At 37.1% G+C, this 20,837-nt stretch overlaps 1 protein-coding gene across 1 annotated transcript in view; it reads left to right on the forward strand.

Moving 5' to 3' along the window:
• CALM1 (calmodulin 1) overlaps nt 1-8,661 on the forward strand; it is a 15,752-nt gene extending 7,091 nt beyond the window's left edge. Inside the window, exons 3-6 of the mRNA XM_015821479.1 lie at nt 375-518; nt 5,789-5,895; nt 8,112-8,247; nt 8,433-8,661. Of these exons, the coding sequence (XP_015676965.1) occupies nt 375-518; nt 5,789-5,895; nt 8,112-8,247; nt 8,433-8,461 (416 nt within the window). The 3' untranslated portion in view covers nt 8,462-8,661. The remainder of the gene's footprint in view (nt 1-374; nt 519-5,788; nt 5,896-8,111; nt 8,248-8,432) is intronic.
• The last annotated feature ends 12,176 nt before the right edge of the window (nt 8,662-20,837 follow it).

Below are 20,837 nucleotides of genomic sequence, written 5' to 3' on the forward strand. Positions count from 1 at the left end.
TATATGACTCCAGGAGACTGCAACCGTCATAAATATGAGTCACTTGCCAACGGTTGAATTTTGATCACATAATCATGGGGATGCTGCAACAGTTGTAAGTGTGAAAAATGGTCATAAGCCACTTTTTTTCAGTGATGTCGTAACTTTGAACGGTCACTAAATGAACTGTTGTAAGTCAAGAACTACCTGTACAGTCCAAATTGGAAAAATTGTAGGCCTGTATATTGTTGGTTAGGCATACGTGTCGTTTGCAAAAAGATGGGACATGTCCTTAATTTGTTCACTGTGGTATTGTTCATTGGACAGAAGACTTATTCATACATAGTGCTATCACGTTGCTGTGTGCTGATGATTTTTTTCTTCCCTGTCCTCAGAGTTCAAGGAAGCCTTCTCTTTATTTGACAAAGATGGTGATGGCACCATCACAACCAAAGAGCTGGGGACTGTCATGAGGTCGCTGGGTCAAAACCCTACCGAAGCAGAATTGCAAGACATGATTAATGAAGTGGATGCTGATGGTAAGCATATGGAGGGATGAACCAGCTCTCATTCGTGCATGAGCATAATTCATTTTGTTCAAATTCATTACTCAATTTTGGTAAAAGTTTTAAATTACAGAATATGAATGTTTCTTGCAGCTAATTACAACTGTGCTTTATACTCCTAATAAAATCAGCCACGGATTAATGACAGTTATGAATGTGTCTGCATCAGGGCAATCTACATAAAAACAGTAGATGAAGATACAGCATATCTACTAAGAATTTTTATTTATTTCAGTCCTTGACATAGCTGCTGTCACTCGCATATTAATTAAGTTTATATATTATGCGTAGGCTGGGACTAATGCCAGGTATAGCCTTTCGTTGCAGATCTTAACAGGCAAACAGGTTTGTAATGGGAGAGAAAGTATTTTAGGTAAGTAGAACCTAAGCCATTTAGAACTGTAAAGATTAATATCAAAACTCTAAGCTCTGTCCAATAAGCAGTTGATAATCAGAGCAGATCTTTTGGTACAGACATCACATGATTGCTGCTAGTAACAATCTGTCAGTTGCATTTGCGTTGCAGTTTCCACTCTTTTCAACAGTAACTCCTTACGATGAGTGTTATTATAAACAAAATGGAATGCAACCAAGGCAAACCATTACCAAATACAACTACCTCAAGAAGGGTCACAGCACAAACACTAGGTATAAATGGAACCAAACTTTCAAGTTTATTGACTTCTGTGGATTGAATGGTAAAGAGCAGCATCATGAGAAAATTTCCTCCGTATACTGCTGGTGTCTGATTATTGTCCCCAGCAGTTTTCTGTAGATGTTGAGACAAGTTATAACTATGGGACATGATGGATAAGAAGCCAGATTGTGAACAGTTAGGTCCCAGACAGAGTCCAACTAAAAGAACCAAAACTGCTGTAAAGTGGTATTCCCAAGATTCAGTCCTATCAGATGATCCCAAAGCTATCATGGTTAATGGTATCAAAACTTTCCCCGAAGCCCAGGAGAAGGAGTAGAGCTGTATTCCATCCCATCTGGTTCTGGCAGAGACCCTTGCCAATGTAATCCCGTGATTAAAATGGCTCCCAATAATTATATAATTAGTATAATTCAGTTGTGTCTGGAATCGTAAAGTCTTCTCAGTTAACGTTCCCAGAAATGGAATGATTGAGTTTGTTTATATTGCACAGATTGCCATTGTCAAGGGAAAGGAGGGTTTTCTTTGCATGGACTCTACTTGCCTTCTTTATGCAATTAAGATACATCCTTCCCTTGGTGACACATAGATTACTTCTCTTTAAAATGAGGTCAGTCCTATCTTAATCAGTCAAGAAAGGCAAGAATTAAATTATTGGCTGGTAATCCTCCTCTCTCCATAAAGCTAGCCCCAACATTCCATATAATGGGACAAGCTGTTGCTAAATTTGTTTCCTTATTTGTCCAAGTGTATTTATTAAATTTATTTTCCGTTTGTAGCAATAAAATTATAAATTATGGTAAAAAGATTGGGTGGGAGGGAACAAAGTGTGCAGGGGGTTAGGTGGACTCTGCGGTTAGTCTATCAACCACCTACAGGTGACACTCCCCATTGGGGCTCCAAGCCAACTGATAGAGCTAGGTTTTCAGGCCCTTATGGAAGTCAGGAGCAGATCTCACCCTGGAGAGTAAGATGTTCCAAAGGGCAGGATACAGGAGAAGCCTCTTCTGTATCCTGCCAACCGAGATTCCTTGGCCGATGGGATCCACAGCATACCTCCTCTCCTGGTGCAGGTGGGGTGAGCCCATCCCATTGGGATGAGATGGTTCCTCAGGTTACCTGGACCTGTACCATGCAGGGCTTTATAGGTAATAACATCTTGAATTGCACCTGGAAGCAGACCAGCATCCAGTGCAGCTTTCAGAACAGCAGTGTTGGAGCACAGCTGATCAACTTTGCTACCAAGAGTAATTCTGGCTGTGTATCTCCAACATATTGGTGAACAATATGCCACTTGTACAAATAAAGCAATGCTGGCCTCTTATGGAGTGATGACAGAGAAGTAAGCATTCTTTAATACTTCTCCAGCTGTTGCATAATCTTCAAATAGAGCTCAATTCCTGTTCAATGTTTCCAGAATTCCTCCGGTTGTGTTCCATTTGTCATCTTATTTGCTTCATTATTTTCATATTCTTTGCTGAAACTGGTCTGGTCTTGCTGTGTGAGAGAAAAGAGTGGCCATTATTTAGCCCATCTCTAAATTCCATAGATTAGGCAGAGCACTGACATAGTAGCTGACATGTAAAATGGGAAATTTCCTAAATGCATTAGGATAAATATCTAAATGCATTTGGTGCCTGAATTGGATTGTTTTAACTAAGATTGCTATCAGCTGCCAGTCTCACTAGAAGGTGATCTGTCCATGTCAGTTGAGTTATCATAACTCCCCCAACTTCAAATCACTAGCTCCACCCAAGCAGAAAATCACACCTAATATGTGTTGTGAGTAAACTGCTTAGAGTAAACCAATGCTTAGAGTAAACCAATGCCTTGCCAGAGGTCAGAACAGCTAGCTCAGGAAGAGAGACTATTGGGTTGCAGGATAGACAATATGCTAACAGTATCCCTATCTCCAAATGCAGTAGAATGCACTCAGCTTTGGCAGACTGTCAAATGGAGTCAGTGAAATAGAAACTTTATAGGCAACAGCTTCACTATCTTCTTACCCTCTAGTTTTAGCCTTTGTGCTATGGAGTAGCTTGCGAGAGATGGACTCCTGCTTTCTCCACCATGTCCTTGTGATATACTCCACAGGATTAAATTCTGAGTAAAAGATGTTTTAAAGGCAAGAAAATTTGCAGTGTAATTTTTTTTGTCACACAACTTTCTAGATAAAGAGATCTAATCTCCCTGGAGTTTATTATCATCTCCGTAGTGATTATAATATAGCTTGCCATTGCTTTCTTGAGTGTTTTTTAACTTCTAGTCTAGGCTGTAGCCATGGGATTTCCTGATTTCGTGTTGTTACTAATAGCTCTGACCTTTCTTAGCATTTTCAAGGTCAGCCAAAATTGGCTAAATCCCACTACCTGCTGTGAAATAATTGTGTATTGGAGCTATGTATTTCAGGTCAAATTACAGATTGCCTTAGCTGCAAATTTTTATCATGCATCTTCATGGTATCGGTCCTAATTAGGATGGGACTCTGGCATAGTTAGGCATGGTTGAAGAAAACATACAAAATATTTCTGACTGCCAAAGAAAGGTTATTTGCATTGCTTAAAATCTTTGAGTGGCTTGTTGAGAGAGACCCCCCCCCCAAAAAAATAGATGGGCTAGAACAAAAAGTATATGTAATTAAAACCGGATGTGATTAATATGGTAACTGTTCACTGATTTGTTTAATCATTTTTACCTCAGTCACATTTTATGTGTTAATATTTGAGTTCTCTGGGTACTGTTTCTTAGAGTGCGGGGGAATCATAGATAGTAAGAAAGGAGAATATTTGTAGCTCATGATTGAAATGAGGGGTCCTTGGTGCTCTTTGAGCTTGGTTGTTTCCTTGCAGATGTTTCATTACCCAAACTAGGTAACATCATCAGTGCTCATCAGAGATCAAAAATTTCTTCAAAGTTAAAATGATCTCTAGAGCAGAGCATGGCATAAGTGGAATTGAAGCCCAGTCATACTCCTGCATATCCTCTTGTGATACAAATGAGTTCAAAATAAGAGTTTGAGTACTTGAATGTTATAAAAATACAGCTTGATCAGAGTGATCCAGATTTTTGAAATACATTTCTAATTTGCAAAGAACAGCTAATATTTTCTTACAACTATTTATATCATCCTGTCTTGTCAATAAAAAGATTTCTAATCCAATAAAAAAATTTCTAGTCCAATAGTGGAAGAGATTCAGAGCACTACTACACTGTTGTCTTCTAGATGGGATATAATTCACTGCCATAATTCTCTGCCAATATGCTGCATATGGATGGAAGGCATCAAGTTTGAGAAAGCTAACAGTTGTATATCATGTGTTGAAGACATGAGAACCAATTTTTAATAAAATAACCGTCTGCTTATAATTGGTTAATTTGTCTTATACCTACAAATATGGAACAGTGCGTAAGAAAAGCCTTTATTGGGACCAATTGTACAACATCCCTTCCCAAAAACATCACAGCTTTGAGAATTTTATAGATCTGTTCCTCAGATTGTTTGCAGAAACTCCATGGAATGTAAGGAATATATGTGCTGAACAAGGCATCATAATGTTGACTTTCTGGTCACCTACAATTCTGTCTTCTACCTATTTCCCAAGGTCAGCAGTCAGATTTCAATTCCTTTGAAAATTAGTCTGGTATTTAAAGAGAATAGAAAGGCTGAAGTTATAAATTAGCATTAAAGCTAGATAGAGAACCTGGATTATGTAAAACCTAAGAATTTCCAGTTCGTAGTTGAGCAGATAGTAGAGGAAAATAAATTTCATTTCTGTCTTTCCCAACTCCTAAAATTTCCACCTGCTATGGCCTTTGATCTCGACAGCACAAATTTGGGTCAGTTATGTGATGTTTTCAAAGCAATTCAGGAGTGTAGGAAGTTGAACTGATTGACATTTGCTAAGGAATTGCATCTTCTGTATCTAAAACCTTTCCTAGTATAAAGGGACTTTCCTACAGCAAAAAAAAAGCAGAAGTCCAGAACATTTTTATTCTTTAAAAACTGATAGCGTGTGTATGATGTCATAACTTGGCTGAGAACCTGAATGATTTCCAGTGAATGTCAAATGCAACAAGGAGTATGGATCTAAAAGTGAATATATCCAAGAGTAATAATGTTTGATAGGGAAAATGGAGTGAGTGATTCTAAATTAATACATACAGGATGAAGAACTGGAACAAACAGATTAATCCGTATCCCTTGGCAGAATGAATTATATAATTTTAAGATATGTAAATCTGGTAGAAAGGCAGTGAATAGCATGAATGTTAAACAGCAATGAAGCTTAGGCATGTCAAGAAAAAAACAAAAGTATGTTGAAGGCAATATGAATAGCATACTTAACTATCTTTAATAAAACAAAAGGTAGGTCAAGAAAAAAAGGTGAATAAAGATATTGAAAACTGAACAATATGAAAGAACTACATTGAGGTATTTTATTAAAATGAATGTATGAGAATCCAGTTATAGAACAAATTTTAACTAAAGAGGAATGGATTGAGAGGAAGAAGACAGAACAAATTCTGTTTTGATAGAGTTGAAAATACATTTGGACTTATTTTTTCCTTCCTATGCCTTTTTTGACAGGCAATGGCACCATTGATTTCCCAGAATTCTTGACCATGATGGCTAGAAAAATGAAGGACACAGACAGTGAGGAAGAAATTCGTGAGGCATTCAGAGTTTTTGATAAGGTATGATTTTGAGGTTAACTATGGTGTCCGTGTGTATGTTAGTGTTATAATATACATGTTCCTTGGAATTGTTCTTTGTTGCTAAAAGCAGATGTCCTCCTAGTAAAGTGCAGTGAGTCTTGTTTTTTAACATTTGCAGTTCACAATCAAATTTCTAACTGGTTGCTTTGTTTCATTTATCTTCCTAGCAAAACTATTTGGAAGGGCAACATAACATGAGAACTGTAGTGTATTTTGTATGGAAACAATTGATACTCTACAAATGCATCCTTGAAATCTTGAAAGAGGACTCTTTCACAGTCTGTTTACTGGATGCATTTCTTTAAAAATATGTCCAGTGAAAACAAGTACAGTGTATAAGATTCCTTTAACAGAAAACCAGAATTGCCCAAATTGCATTGAGTATTCTTGTGACAAACATTCTAGTATATTGCACTGTGATGTATAATTGAAATGGCTCTGATTAAGGAAGAATTATGTTTATGGTTTGGGGAAGCAACTAGCAATGCTTGCCATCCTTTCACTATAGGAGCAAGTTGTTTGGATTCTCTGGGAACATTATGACTAAGTGAAAATTTTAGTCCAGGTCTCTCTGTTTCTGAATCCCTTACAGAGTTGATGTATCTATCAGAATCAGAGTTGCTTGGGTTTGGCTAACAAATCTTTTCTCTTTGCTTGTGTCCAGTAAGGTCAAAACTTGAAAGGTCTGTTTTTTATCTCATCTTCACCTACTAAATGAAGAATTGTATCTTTAATAAAGAGTCTGAAGCATGTTTTATTTCAGCTTGTAATGTCTAAATTGTACTCTTCCAAGAGAATAGGTGGCTTGGGTCAGATGTCGTCATCTCAGTCCAAATAATACCTGGTCATTCCAATCAGGAGCCTGTCAGATACGTTGAGTGTGCAAATTCAAAAATTCCTAAGCAGTAAAGCTTTCTGGGAGCTGAAATTCTGACATTCCCGAGGATGCTAGAATAGTTGCAATAACTTCTGGCTTATTAGACCTTTAGAAAAAAAAATACCCAAATTTCCTATAAAATCTAAACTAAGAAGTGGTTAACAATTTTGAAAGAAGCATTCTGAGCCAGTCCAATAACTTAAAATTCACTCTTGCCTTGATTTCTAAGCACATAGATCTTTGAATCAGTCGGTACTGTTAGGATATTTTTATAACATAGGTTTATGTTTTGTTTTTGTTTCTGTTTTTTTTTAAATTTCTGTTGTTTGTGTTTTTCCCATGGGAGGGAATTTCTTGCTGTTCTCTAGAACATAGGTCCCCAACCTTTTGGGCACCAGGGACTGGTTCCGTGGAGAGAGGTTTTTCTGCGGACCGGAGGGTGCATGGTTTTGTGTGCTGCCTGCATCTTACGGATGGGACTTTGCTTATTTGTGCGGCCTGGTTGCTGGCATGCCGTGGCCCGGTACTGGTCCACGGACCGGAGGTTGGGGACCCCTGCTCTAGAAGACTTCATAGTCATTGGAGCTAATCTAGGCATTCAGATAAGCTGTTGGTAGAGTTAGAGAAATTTCTCATTGTCTTAAGAAGAACGACACTGTTCTCATATATTTAGATTCTGATAATTTGTTTTTTTATGATGGCACACTCAACAACTTTATTGGCATTTTTAAGTGATTTCGTATTAGAAACATTCTTTGCAGTATAAGGGGGGAAAAGCAATAGATTGGAACAAGATTGGAACATTGATTCTAAAGCTAATTACAAAGCTTTTAAGATGGCAAAATAAATAGTTTGAGGACTTGGATTTGAGTTAAACTTTAGTTCTTCTGCAACATACTATGTTTGCCTAACAGTCACATTTTGCGTAATATAAAAGATTATTGTTCTGGTAATCCTACATTCCTGAAAGATTTGGGTTATGTTCTTTGCACACGTCCCTAAGATTACCCCAATACAATTAAATTCTAGATAATATATATAGGATAAAGATAATAAAAATATAAAACATAGAAAGCAGCCTTATTCCAGGTTTAGCCCAGAGTTTGCTATTGCTACAGCACCTTTCTAAGATCTCAAATGTGAATTGTTCCTATTAGTTATTCCCTGATCTTTGGGCTGGAGGTACCAGCCTGTTATCCCTGCAGGTTTTTTCATTTCCAAATAATTTGCCATATTTAGTTGTATTTTAAAAATTATTTCTGGAACCTTGTATTTCTCTCAATTTTGCACTATTTGTTCTCTTTCCCCCTCTCTGCAGGATGGCAATGGTTACATCAGTGCAGCAGAACTACGTCATGTTATGACAAACTTAGGAGAAAAGTTAACAGATGAAGAAGTAGATGAAATGATCAGAGAAGCAGATATTGACGGAGATGGACAAGTTAACTATGAAGGTATAATCTGGATTCCTATAACTATAGAATTTTGCAAGAGCAAAAATTAAAGTGGGGCCTTAGAAGTTGTGGATAGTTAATTTTGTAAATCTTAGAATAGCGGGGTAAGGAATTTCTGCATTACAGGTTGTTTATGTTGTTTCATTTCTGAAATGGCTAAAAATACGTTCCTTTGTTTCTTTCAGAATTCGTACAGATGATGACTGCAAAATGAAGAGATCTCTTTTCACCTTTTTTTTCCTCTAGAAGAATCAAATTGAATCTTTTACTTACCTCTTGCAAAAAAAATGTTCATTTATTCATTCTGTTTCTGTATAGCAAAACTGAATGCTGAAATACCTTCTGTCCACAAACTGCATGTAATGGTTGGTGGTCCTGTTCCCCAAAAAATCAAGTTAGCCATCAGTTTTTTTTTCCAAATATAAATAATTGTACTGCCTTTTAAAAATAAGAAAGCACTTAGTGAACTCCTCAAAAAGTTCCATTTGCTAATAACTATTACTCTGTTTGGGCTGGCCAGTTTTTCATGCATGCAGCTTGACAATTGAGCACAGTCAGACATTTGTATTAAAACAGTTTTAAAAAGGAGAAAAATCTTAAAAGGAAAAATGCCTAATCACTCTTTTGTCAAAAGATGGGTTCTGGCTGAATCTGTAGTTATAAAATTGTCAAAGCTGGTTACTTTCAAATTGTTTTATACCTCAGGTGGTATGCAGCAAGGACTGGAAAAAGTTTAGAGGCAATTCTGTCCCCCCCCTCCCCCTCCCCATCCAAGGTGGAGAAGGCTCACCAATATGTAGCTGTAGTTTGTTTCCAAAAGCAAATAGGTGGCATTTCTGTGTTACTACATTGATTTTAAAATTGTCTGCATTGCACTATTGTGGAACGGATGTTGGGCCATTACCGTTCTAAAAAGTTTTAACAAAATCTTTACCAAAGGGCAGGAGCACCTTTGGGTACATGCTCCTTCTCTCTCTCTCTCTCTCTCTCTGTCTCTGTCTCTCTCTGTCTCTCTGTCTCTCTCTCTCTCTCTCTCTCTCTCTCTCTCTCTCTCTCTCTCTCTCTCTCTCTGTCTCCCTCCCTCCCTCCCTCTCCCCCTCCTTCTCCCTCCCTCCTTCTCTCTTTCTTTCTCTCTCTCTCTTGCAGTTTTAAAATTTACTGTACCGAGACTTGGAGCTGGCAGAGGAGCCTGTGGACTTCAGCACAACTATCAACGTCAATGTTCAAGATAGTACAGTTATGTCCATTCCAAGTTGTAAATGCTAGTCTTTTTTCCAATAAAAGACCATTAACTTAAAGGTGGTGTTATATGCTTTGTAAAAGCCGAAAAGATTTATCTCTATACAGTTTGAGAGATTAAACCAAAAAGAAAAAAAAAAGAAAAAAAAAGTTAAGGTGGCAGTACGAAAGAAAAATGTGTTCTGTGAATGACTTGCTGCTAAATTATAATGCACATGTATGCAATAACTTAACCTGTTTAATGTTTCTTCAAGATGGCAAGAACTGACCTCTTGTAACCCAAGACCTTTGCTATAAATAAATGAACTTGTGCTTGCCTTTCATCTTTATGACAATCTTAATTTGGTGGCTTGTTTGATTCTGACTCATCTGGAGTCTGTAGGGAAGTAGCACCATTTTTTATTCCTGGTTAATGGTAGCTGTAATGCTAGAACTGACATTTATTAGTCACTAGTCTAGTGAGGGGTTGCATATTGCTGAGATATCTAACTTTATTGAAAAGGAGGGAAAATTTAGCAAGGCAATAAAGTGGGGATCCAATGTAAGAGTCTTAGGATCAAGCACATATTCAAATGGAAGAGTTTTAAGCATTCAAGTTCAGCTTTGGGCCATGGATTGCTTTATAAGGCAGAATCCTAAATATATATTTTAAAAGCTCATAATGGTTTCGTTCATGCATAAGTTTAGACTACAATGAGTATTTCAAATTCTGCAATTAAGCTTTGTTAAAAAAAAGGCTTAGCTCTTTGTGTTATGCACCAAAGCAAAGGATAGAAAACCTAAGAGTTTTGGAGCTTGTTTGCTAACATTTCTTTAGTGTGTAGATAGGCAATCGGATGCTCTCCAGAGATTTTGGACTTAATTCTCAATAACGCCAACTAGGATGATCAATGGCAAAGAATGACAAGGGTTGTCCAAAATATAGAAGTTAGATTGTTGTCTATCTGCAGCAAAAGATTGTAATGTGAATAAGGGATATGTATGAAACCACTTGGATTAAGAGCCAGAAGACTCTTTAGGGTAAGAAATCTTACCCTTTTGTTTTGAAAATTCTGTAACTGGCATTTCAAAAAGTATTTAAAAGAAGTCTGTACATCTCAGCTGGGAATTCCATGCCATTATTTGATCAGACAATCCAAAGAAATGAGATAAAATGATGAAAAGTAATAGTGTTTACCATGCCTGCTGCATTTGCATTTTTTAAAAAATTGCAAAAGCATCTGAAGAACAGAATCCAACAGGAATACAATTTTTCGGCTTCTATCTTCAGTTAGAGGAAAAGGTACTACAGAAACAAAGGGTTTAGGAAGATAGGTTATTGGATTTATTCTTTATTGTCAGGTTGGAGATGAAACTGAACAGAAAAAAAAATAAGGGAGCAAATTTCCTTATTTATAAAACTAGAAATACAACTCCAATATAGCCATAATTATTTAGCCCCAATTCCCTTTCCCTATAAGTGTGGAGGTAAAAATTGAGACTGGTTCTTGATGACTCCTTGGAGATAACTATGCAGTTTCCTTAGCAACATTAAGGAAGCTATTTGCTACTGGCACCATTTGAGATGTTTTTTAACTTCTCAGTCTAACCAAGAGGCATGATATTCTCTAATGGGACTTCCCTAGCCCCAATCCTCTAGCTTCTAGCTTAAGAAGGTAAATCAAGTACTGCCACATTACAATGCTCTTGGAAAGTAATGCAAGGTCAATATGATGCAGAAATGCATGTTTTAAAAAGTCAGGAAAATGGGAACTGATAATTATGAACTCAGTTATATCAAGATTTATTTGTGTGAATAGCAGATTCACACAAGTGGGTTTCCATGTACTAAATCACTTAATACTGTTTGGTGCAAACAATATTTTGTTGGATTTACATGCCACATTAAATTGGGGTAGTAAATTTTTTTGGAAGGGCTTAATGATTACAGTATAACTTCTTTGAGGGCTGCAAGGGGGTTGCAATTCTTTGCAAGGTTAAGATGCCAGTTTCCTCCCTCCCTCCAATCTAAAAAAAAAAAAGTAATAATAATTGCTCTGAAGCATCACACCCACTCACTTGGGGAATGTCTGGGAAGATTTTTGAGGTTGCAACAATAATCTTAACTAGTTATTCCTTTCCTTTTTAAAAACATGTAAAGGATCTACAACTTTTTGGGCTGAATGCAGCTACAGTTATGTGTTTCATCCCTATCTTACATTAGGCGTGCATTTTTAAAAGCAAAATATTTTACTACAGCAATTCACTTCTAGTTTATGCACAGTCATGATGTCAAACTGACTCCGAATCCAGACAAGTAACAAATGCAAAGCAGCTAGCTCAGTGGTTCTCAACCTGTGGGTCGGGACCCCATTTGGGGTCGATCGACCATTTCACGGTCGCCAAGCAAGGCTGTCCGCCATTTTTTTCCCCTTTTCCGGCGGGTGCCTTACCTCCCTTGAGCTGGGCCAGCTGGTTTTCGGCCTGCTCCGTCTCTGCCGCTTGCCAGCTACGCCTCGGCCGGCGCAGGGGGCGGAACCACACATGTGCGGCGCTCCCGGGCAGGGAAAGTCCTTGACTTACGACCGGTTTAGTCCTCGACTTACGACCGGTTTAGTCATCGACTTACAACCGGTTGGGGTCGCGGCATTAAAAAGGTTGAGAACCACTGAGCTAGCTGAGCAGGATCTCAGAATCAAAGAAGAAAAACAAAAACTGGCCATGCGCTATAGCTAGTTTCTGCTCGCTGTATTTTTTGGTTTTGCTTTTATTCTTCAAAGAGATGCTTTTTCCATATTTCCAGTGATGTTGAGATAATTGCAGATCTCTCCTACTCTTGCCACCCAGTCATACTTGGCAGGAAAGCATTCAGAACATTCCATTCCAGGAGGAACTGCAAAATAACAAGGCTGGTGTTACAGGAGATAGTGACAGACCCTTTTTAATAACATTCCTATTGACATTTTAAAACAAGAATGCAGGTATCCCTGGGGGAAGAGCTGAGTGGAATACTCAAAAAGCTTCAGAACAATGGCCCTTAGGAATGATTCTACTGACTTGATGGAAAACAACAGATCATGTGAAACTACCCACTTAGAGCTGTCCATTGTGCTACACAATTTAAAGAGTTTCCCCCCCTTTTCCTTATTCATCAACTTACCTTTCCATACTGTATCTTTTTAGATTGTATTCCTGTCTAGTTTTATAAGTTGGACTAGGAGTGAGGAATTCAAATTCTACACAACATTTCTGGTGGCCATTTCCCAGAACCTGACATTAGTATCTTGTCTTTTTGGACCTGATAGCAGAGTTTAACAAACTCCCCAGGGGAGGTATGTACCTTTATTTCTCCCTACAGTCTTGTTCCTTCTTATAGTACTCTAGGCAGGGCCTTCTTTTGCTTCCTCCAGCACAGGTGGCAGAGTCCAAGTTATGGAATCAATTCCCACCCTCCATAAAAAATTGATGGCCTTCAAAGGGCTTTATTCCAAAATAAAAAGCCTTTTTATTTAGAGAGTGGGTCTGGTTGTTCCATCATGTTCCTATTTAGCTGACACTTCTAATTTATTTAAAATTAAATACTCTAAATATTAATATTTATAAGAAATATAGACACTTGGTCCTTGGCATTGATTATTAAATGGTAAGTGAAAATGGTAAGTGAGCACCTGCCCACCCTAGACGAGTTCAAATCACCAGGACCAGATGGATTACACCCCAAGATTCTGAAGGAACTGGCAAATGTGATCTCAGAACCACTGAACTATATCTTTCAAAGATCCTGGAGCACTGGGGAACTACCAGAGGTCTGGAAAAGAGCTGATGTAGTCCCCATCTACAGGAAAAAAAATATGGATCCAGGAAACTACAGACCTATCAGCCTGACCTCAATACCTGGGAAGATTCTGGAAAAGATAATCAAACAACAACACCTAGAGGCAAACAAAGTCATTACCAAAAGCCAACATGGTTTTGTCAAAAACAGATCATGCCAGACAAATCTTATCGCATTCTTTAACCAAGTGACAAAATTAGTGACCAGAGGAATGCTGTGGATATAATTTATGTGGACTTCAGTAAGGCATTTGATAAAGTAGACCACAACCTGCTACTTGATAAGATAGAAAAATGTGGGTTAGACACCATCGCCACCAGATGGATTCGTAGCTGGCTGACCGGCTGTACTCAGCGTGTAGTTCTCAATGGAACTGCATCTACATGGAGGGAAGGTACAATGGCACTAAAAAAACTGACTTATGACCCATGTTCCCAGAATCCCCACATAATCAAAATTCAGCTGCTTGACTACCAGCATGTATTTGCCATGGCTGAAGTGTTTTGGGATCCTGTGATTGCCATTTAATAATAATACCAAAGTTGGAAGGGACCTTGAAGGTCATCTAATCCAACCTCCTGCTCAGGCAGGAAACCCTATACCATTGGCTTTTTTGGCAGCTGCAGCACACTGCTGGCTCATATTTAAATGATTGTCCACTAGGACTCCAAGATCCCTCTTACAGTTACTACTGTTGAGCAAGGTACCACCTATACTATACCTGTCCATTTGGGTTTTTTTGCCTAAATGTAGAACCTTACTTTTTTCACAGTTGAATTTCATTTTGTTAAATAGCGCCCAGTGTTCAAGTCTGCCAAGATCGTTCTGTATCTTAAGCCTATCTTCTGGAGTGTTGACTATTCCTGCCAGCTTGGTATCGTCTGCAAATTTGATGAGTTCCCCATCTATCTCCTTGTCCAAATCGTTGATGAAGATGTTGAAGAGCACTGGGCCTAGAACAGAGCCCTGGGGCACCTCACTACACACTTCCCTCCATGTAGATGCAGTTCCATTGAGGACCACACGCTGAGTACGGCCAGTCAGCCAGCTACGAATCCATCTGGTGGTGATGCTGTCTAACCTGCATTTTCCAACTTTTATTATTATTATTATTATTATTATTATTATTATTATTATTATTATTATTATTATTATTATTATCATCATCATCATTATTATCATTATTATCATTATTATCATTATCATTGTATTGGTTCTTTTAGTATTTACTGGGGTTTGAGTTGATTTTATTAGGTTTATTTGTAATAATAAAAACAATAACTTATTAAATTTGTATGGCACCTGATTCACAATGACTCTGGGTGGCTCACTACAATCAAAAAGAGAAATTGCAATAAAATCAATAAACATGAAAAGATAAAAGACGGTAAGCGTCATGAGGCAAGGGGTCTCCCTCTCCCTTTCAAAGGCCTGGGTGAAAAGCTGAGTCTTCACAGCTCTTCTAAACAACAGAGTAGAGTGCTATCTGGACCTCAGGAGGAACCCTGTTCCAGAGAGCAGAGACTGCTCCAGAGAAAGTGTTTTTCCTTGGTCCATTTTAAATGAAGAAACCTGCAGTACATCAATCCTGCAAGACTGAATCAGCCATATAGATACTGTGAGAGACAAGCAGTCTCTCAAGCAACCCTTGTATTGTTGGCTTTTTGTTTTGTACTGTACTACACTTTGGTTAAAGAAGATGATGATGGTTTTAGGTGGAGTCAACCTCAACCATTGGACAACTTTGGACAAGGCCTTATGTCTCAATACAATCCACCACACAGGATTATTGTTGTGAGGATAAAACTGGGAAAGGAAGTGCATATTAAACTATTTCAAACCTTTGGAAGGAACAAGTTGGTTATATTATTACATAAGTAACCATGAGAGTCTTTCAGATTGTGAAATATAGTGAGGTATAACTGCTTAATCAACAAACTGCAAGTATGTAAGTAAACATTACTGATATTTATTGACAATAATAATCCTAGTTGGAATTCTGGTAGATGAACAAAACAAAGATGAAAAACATGGAGCCTTCTAGATATTGCTGAACATCAGCCCCAGCTAGCATAACCAATGAGGAAGGATGCTGGGAATGATATTTTATCACTATCTAGAGGGCCATAGTTTTCCCAGCTGCATGGTAAGGATTAAGCAACATTTCCATGCTTTTGGAAATAATGCTGACAAAGGTCAAGTTGAAATTACATGCTACTTAAGAACTGCCTTCCATTAGCCAAGTGACAGTCCAGGGTAAGCTCAATGAAATATTCACATGGCAACAAACGGAGGAGATCAGTTTTCCTTAGGCAAATAGCCATATGATTGTTAAACTTCCAACTATGAAAAAAAAATCTACAAAGGACACTTCACAGAATGATGCAGATAACACTGACTGACTGCCATATGTGCTAGAATGTTGAGCTAAACGAGGGGGGAAAAGCTTTGGACATATGGTTACATGCAATTTTCTGTTCATGAAATCTGCCAGGTAAGAAACTCTCCTTCCCTTCACGTAATTGCTGTGTTCAGTGAACTAGATGGGAACTTTGCAGCATCAGCTTCTCTCTAGAGTTTATATAATATCACATGCTCTGTTACTTCTTTACCTTGGTGAATTATGGTGACATTAACTTGATTAACATTGACTAAAAAGACAGCAGAGCATTTTTAATTAGCGGATTAATGTAACAATACAGTTAGGGACAACAGGTTTATCAGCTGTGATTGACTGATAGTTCAATAGGACCTCCATATTTAGAAACAGTATACCATTATGCCATTGAATAGTAGTTGCTCAGAAAAATGAGATGTTTTGTACTCTCCTTGTGGTCTACTCAGGGGCACAGCTGCCAGTTTGGAAAGTGCAAAGCAGAACAAGATGAATCCTTGATCCTGCCTAACTCTGGGCATCTGCAGAAGATATGAGGGGGGAATATGAAGTCATGTGAATAACTTGACTTATATACTTGCATCAGATGTCATCACAAAAGTACATTTGTATCATTTTTGTCATGGTACAATAGTGTTCTATCACCTACGATTTGTTACTTGGTCAATTGACAAGGGACTATACATGCCATTCCAAGCAGTGATTCACATTAGAGAGTGTGATTGTGAGGGTTTTGCTGCTGGCAGTTAATGCCTAGTAGTAGGAAAAATGAAAGATGGAAAATCCTCTGAATGCTTTTCTTAAGTTGTCCCTGATTAAAAATATAACGGCAATTCCCCTCACTGGGCTTGTCATTACGGCAGAATAAGTGTTGGCAGTCAGGGCAGAATATTTATGCCAGGATGTTTTTTCTGCCAGCTTAAAGACCAGGGGAAAGCACTTTAGGCAGCCATCTGGTAGAGCATTTGGCCTTAAGACACTTCATCCCACTCTTTGTTTTCTCCTAATAGCAATTATCAAATTATTTTACAGTTTTTTAAGAGGGTGCTAAAATGTACAATATTATTATGTACTCAGATTACAGCATCAACATTCACCATCCTTTCTCACTTAATGGATACTTGAGAGAGCTTTTTAAAATTTCATATCAGATAAATTAGGTCAAGAGTGGCCGAATAAACAGCAGCTTTAATATGAAACACACTGAGCCAGAACTTGAAGAAAAATCTTTTTTGGTAACCACTTCTGCATCAGAGCCAAAATACAGCCTTGATCATTATTTGAAGTCTTTAAATCATGGAAAACTGCAGGTGCATCTGGGTGGACATACAAAGCCTGGATGGCCCCAAGTCATTTACATTTTAATTCTGTTCCACAAATAATATGCAGGAAATTAATGAACACAACTGCTATTGTAGGTGTTCATTTTCAAAAACCTCTGAAATTTTTATTATATCATAAGACTTCAAGAAATCAACCAGAATAGCTGGCAATATGTAATTGTAATATAACAGCTGATTATATTATCTTTGCCACTGTTGTTTTTAGTACTGATAGCAGTCCCTAAATGATAACTGTGATAAAAGTCACACAACCTTGTTTATACCTTCTTGATTATGGATGCTACGAGAGAATCTTACTATACTCTGTGGTGGTTACTCTGAGTAAGTGCTTTTAAGGTTCTCTTGAACATTTTAGATCCCTGTTCTCTGATCAGCTTTCTCATTGAGCCACCTACAGGTAGTATCTGCCAGAACTGTATTTGGGACTTTATTCTCTGAAGAAACTGAACAAATTTCAAGATGAAGGAAAGAGAAGAGGAAAAACAATTAGCACAATTTTTCACAGCAGAAACAAATCTGAAATAAACTTGATAGCACTATCCTAAGATATAAAATTTGAGGAATTCTAAAAGCCCAAACCTTGGATCTATCCTTATTCTAAGGTTAGGTTATTTTGAGATAGGTTATTTAAATCCATTTTATAGTGTTTGACAGATCTTGGCTGTAGAGCTCTATTTATCTTCTGTTCCGAGTGCTAAAGATTTTAGCCTCAAAAGTATTCATATTATAATAAATCTAATAGTTTATAGACTTCAAATTTATAGTCTTGCTCACGTGTAGTTTTTAGTTCATAGTTTTTAATCTCATGGGTATTTTATACTAAATAGATTTTATGTGTATACTCAGGGCTTTTTTTCTCATAGAATGCCCAGAATGGAGTTCCGGCACCTTTTTTGGATGGAACCTTATAGGGTAGGCAAGGCGGGTTATATGACGTGTGTGAGTTCCGGCATCTTTTTTTCTTTTTTTTTAAGAAAAAAAGCACTGTGTATACTTACAGTAATTTTATTGATTTTATTCTTATAGACTTTTATAGTAAATGCATCTTATGTTATTGTACAGTGTTTGTATGTTACAGGAATATTTCATAGATTTGTGATTGTTATTGTTCTGTATTTCTTGCTGGTCAAAGTTTGAAGTAAAATTGATTAATCAATTGAAAGGCTTAAGATAAGATTATGTTGGACTTCCGATTCCGGTTTGCGGCGACTCCGGTCGTGTTTGGAGACTCGTCTCCACTCCGGCCGTGTTTTCTTCGCCGGTAGACCCCCCAGTGGGTCGAAAGTCACCCTGGAGGGGCGACTACTGAAGAGGAGGCTTGCTGGTGACTGCGGGAGGGCAGCAGCTTCTCCCGTGGTCCCAGCTATCTCCTTAGGGCCGACGGAGCAAAAGATCGTCCTGTAAGATGGCCGATTACCCTGCTGCACCAGCCGAAAGTCACAGGTACATCTAAGTGTGAAAGACCCACCGTGGATGATCCAGGTGAGACCCCTCCTGCTCCTCTCTTCACCCTATTTTGTCTTTTTTTGCCTGTAAAAGCTCCGTTGGAATTATTTCCCTGTCTTGAAAAAGCAGCTTTTGTTTGCGTGGGAAGAAAGGTGTTGTAATTTTAATGACTACATTTCATTCTTATCTACTTTGGGGTACAGAAAAAACTCTGTTTTAGAGCTGTACTATTATTCTATACTGGAACATTATTTCTTTTTCCACCTTTTTCTTTAAAAGACAGAAAAAGGGAAAAGAAAAAAAATGGTGTCTGGGAAAGATTTTTTAATCTACTGAGGACATCTAGTGGTGAAAAGTTAACATTGCAATTGCTGGTTAGTGTTTGGAGATGAGGTGGATTTGACCTTCAAACTATTCTTGAAGAGAAAAGATAAGCTGATGCAGCTGTGGGAATTGTGGGGTGGATATTGTTTAACTTTTACTAAATACAGCCTCCACTAAAAGAAAAAAGAGACTCTCTTCAACTGCTATTAAAATGGAGAAACCTCATTCAAAATTAAACTGTAAACTTATATTGGAAAAGATTTATGAGGCTACTGAAGAAATATGTGTTAAAATGAAAGAGTTCACTACAGAACTAAGAGCCAGAAGCCTTACTCCAAATGCTCAAACTGATTTTCAGACTGCATCTTACCATTCTATAAATCAAAATACACCAGAAGAGGAATCAATTGAGATTAAAGAGGAATTTATTTTACCTTACAAGCACTTCATCTATACCTTTGAGGATCAGAAGAATCAAAGACTGAGACTTGAACCTTTAAATCAATGAGGCTTTAAGGACAAGAGAAATAGATGCCCAATGCAGATGATGGGATGCTGTTTACTGACTCAAATGACATTACAAGCAACAGAAGAAGATCTATCAGCTGAAAGGGAAGCTTTATTATGGAAACCTGCCTGGCACAAAAAGAAGGCTAGAATAAGACTGAAAAGAGAAACTTAAAATTAGATGTAATGGATTAAAAGGCACTGTAGAACTATGGACTGATTTAAGGATTAAGATTTAAAGTTAGAAGTAAGAGAAAAATGGGTGATTATTAGAATATATATTTTAAATAGATTAAGAATGTACTTTTTAGAATAATAGGTTTATTTCCATGAAAACTATTATGTAATGGAATGAAGAAAATCCTTTAGATCTGGATTGACTCAATAATTAATTGAACATGTTAAATTAGTAAGGTGATGTTTTTGTGTGATAATATGGGTGTTTTTTAGGCATGATAATTACTTGGATGAAATTTGAATCTTACCTAGCAGACTGAAATGATTTAAGATTTGATATTATTTTGCTAGGTTAAAGAGATTGATTGATTGATGGACTATATATGTATAGGGTAGACTAATATTTTATTTTAATCAGGATATATAGTGTGTAGTGGAAAAAGAAATAAACAAGACTTGTGATAAAATTAAGGACTTAAGAGATCAGAACTACAATATATCTGGAAAGGATACCTGAAGTGATAATGTGTTTATTTAAGGTTAAAGTTGACTATGGTAACTGTAAATTTATAAGGCTTAAAACAGGTTTAGAATTTATAGAAATTTAATCTAGAAATGGATTATTTTAAATATATTATGTTATTTGAGGGAAATAGAGAGGGAATATTTAATGTATTGATTTGAGTTATTCATATATGGTTTTACTTTTGGATGTTTGATTACCCCAGCACCACGGTGTGTCTCAAGCACTTTGTTCTAAGAAACAAAAAACCAATAAAATATGTTTTTTAAAAAAAAGATAAGATTATGTTTATTTATGCAATTGTTTAAGAATAGGTTTATGCCCCTTGGTTTCCTTGCACATAATTCAGGTTGGCCACTGGATAGATCATGAAATAAATTTTAACATACATGCTTCATTTTAGGAAATCTCGGAGTTAGTCATTTTTAACATCTCTGATTTAGTAATAAATGTATGTTTAAAATAAAATTTAAAATAAATTTTTCAACAACAAGCTCAAGGTGACTAATTATATAAGTTTAAATAATAAACAATAAACAATACATGGAACACAGAGTCACTCTTTGAGAGAGATGGACAGTTTCTAAATTACACACACACACACACACAAATATATATGTACGTATATATGGTTAAAAATAACACTGAAGACAAACGAGTGACTCCTGGGTATATCCATAGTAGGAAACAAAACGTGAGCACCAGGAGGTTGTAAAACAGTTAAAAGTTTTAATAAAACATTAAAAACCTTTAAAAGAATATTAAAAAGGACCTAGCTTTCGTTGGATCCTACCAACATCGTCAGGGTAAAGAATAACTCAA

Source organism: Protobothrops mucrosquamatus, unplaced genomic scaffold, assembly GCF_001527695.2.
Source record: "Protobothrops mucrosquamatus isolate PMUCROS unplaced genomic scaffold, P.Mucros_1.0 scaffold1337, whole genome shotgun sequence".
NCBI classification, from domain to species: Eukaryota; Metazoa; Chordata; class Lepidosauria; order Squamata; family Viperidae; genus Protobothrops; species Protobothrops mucrosquamatus.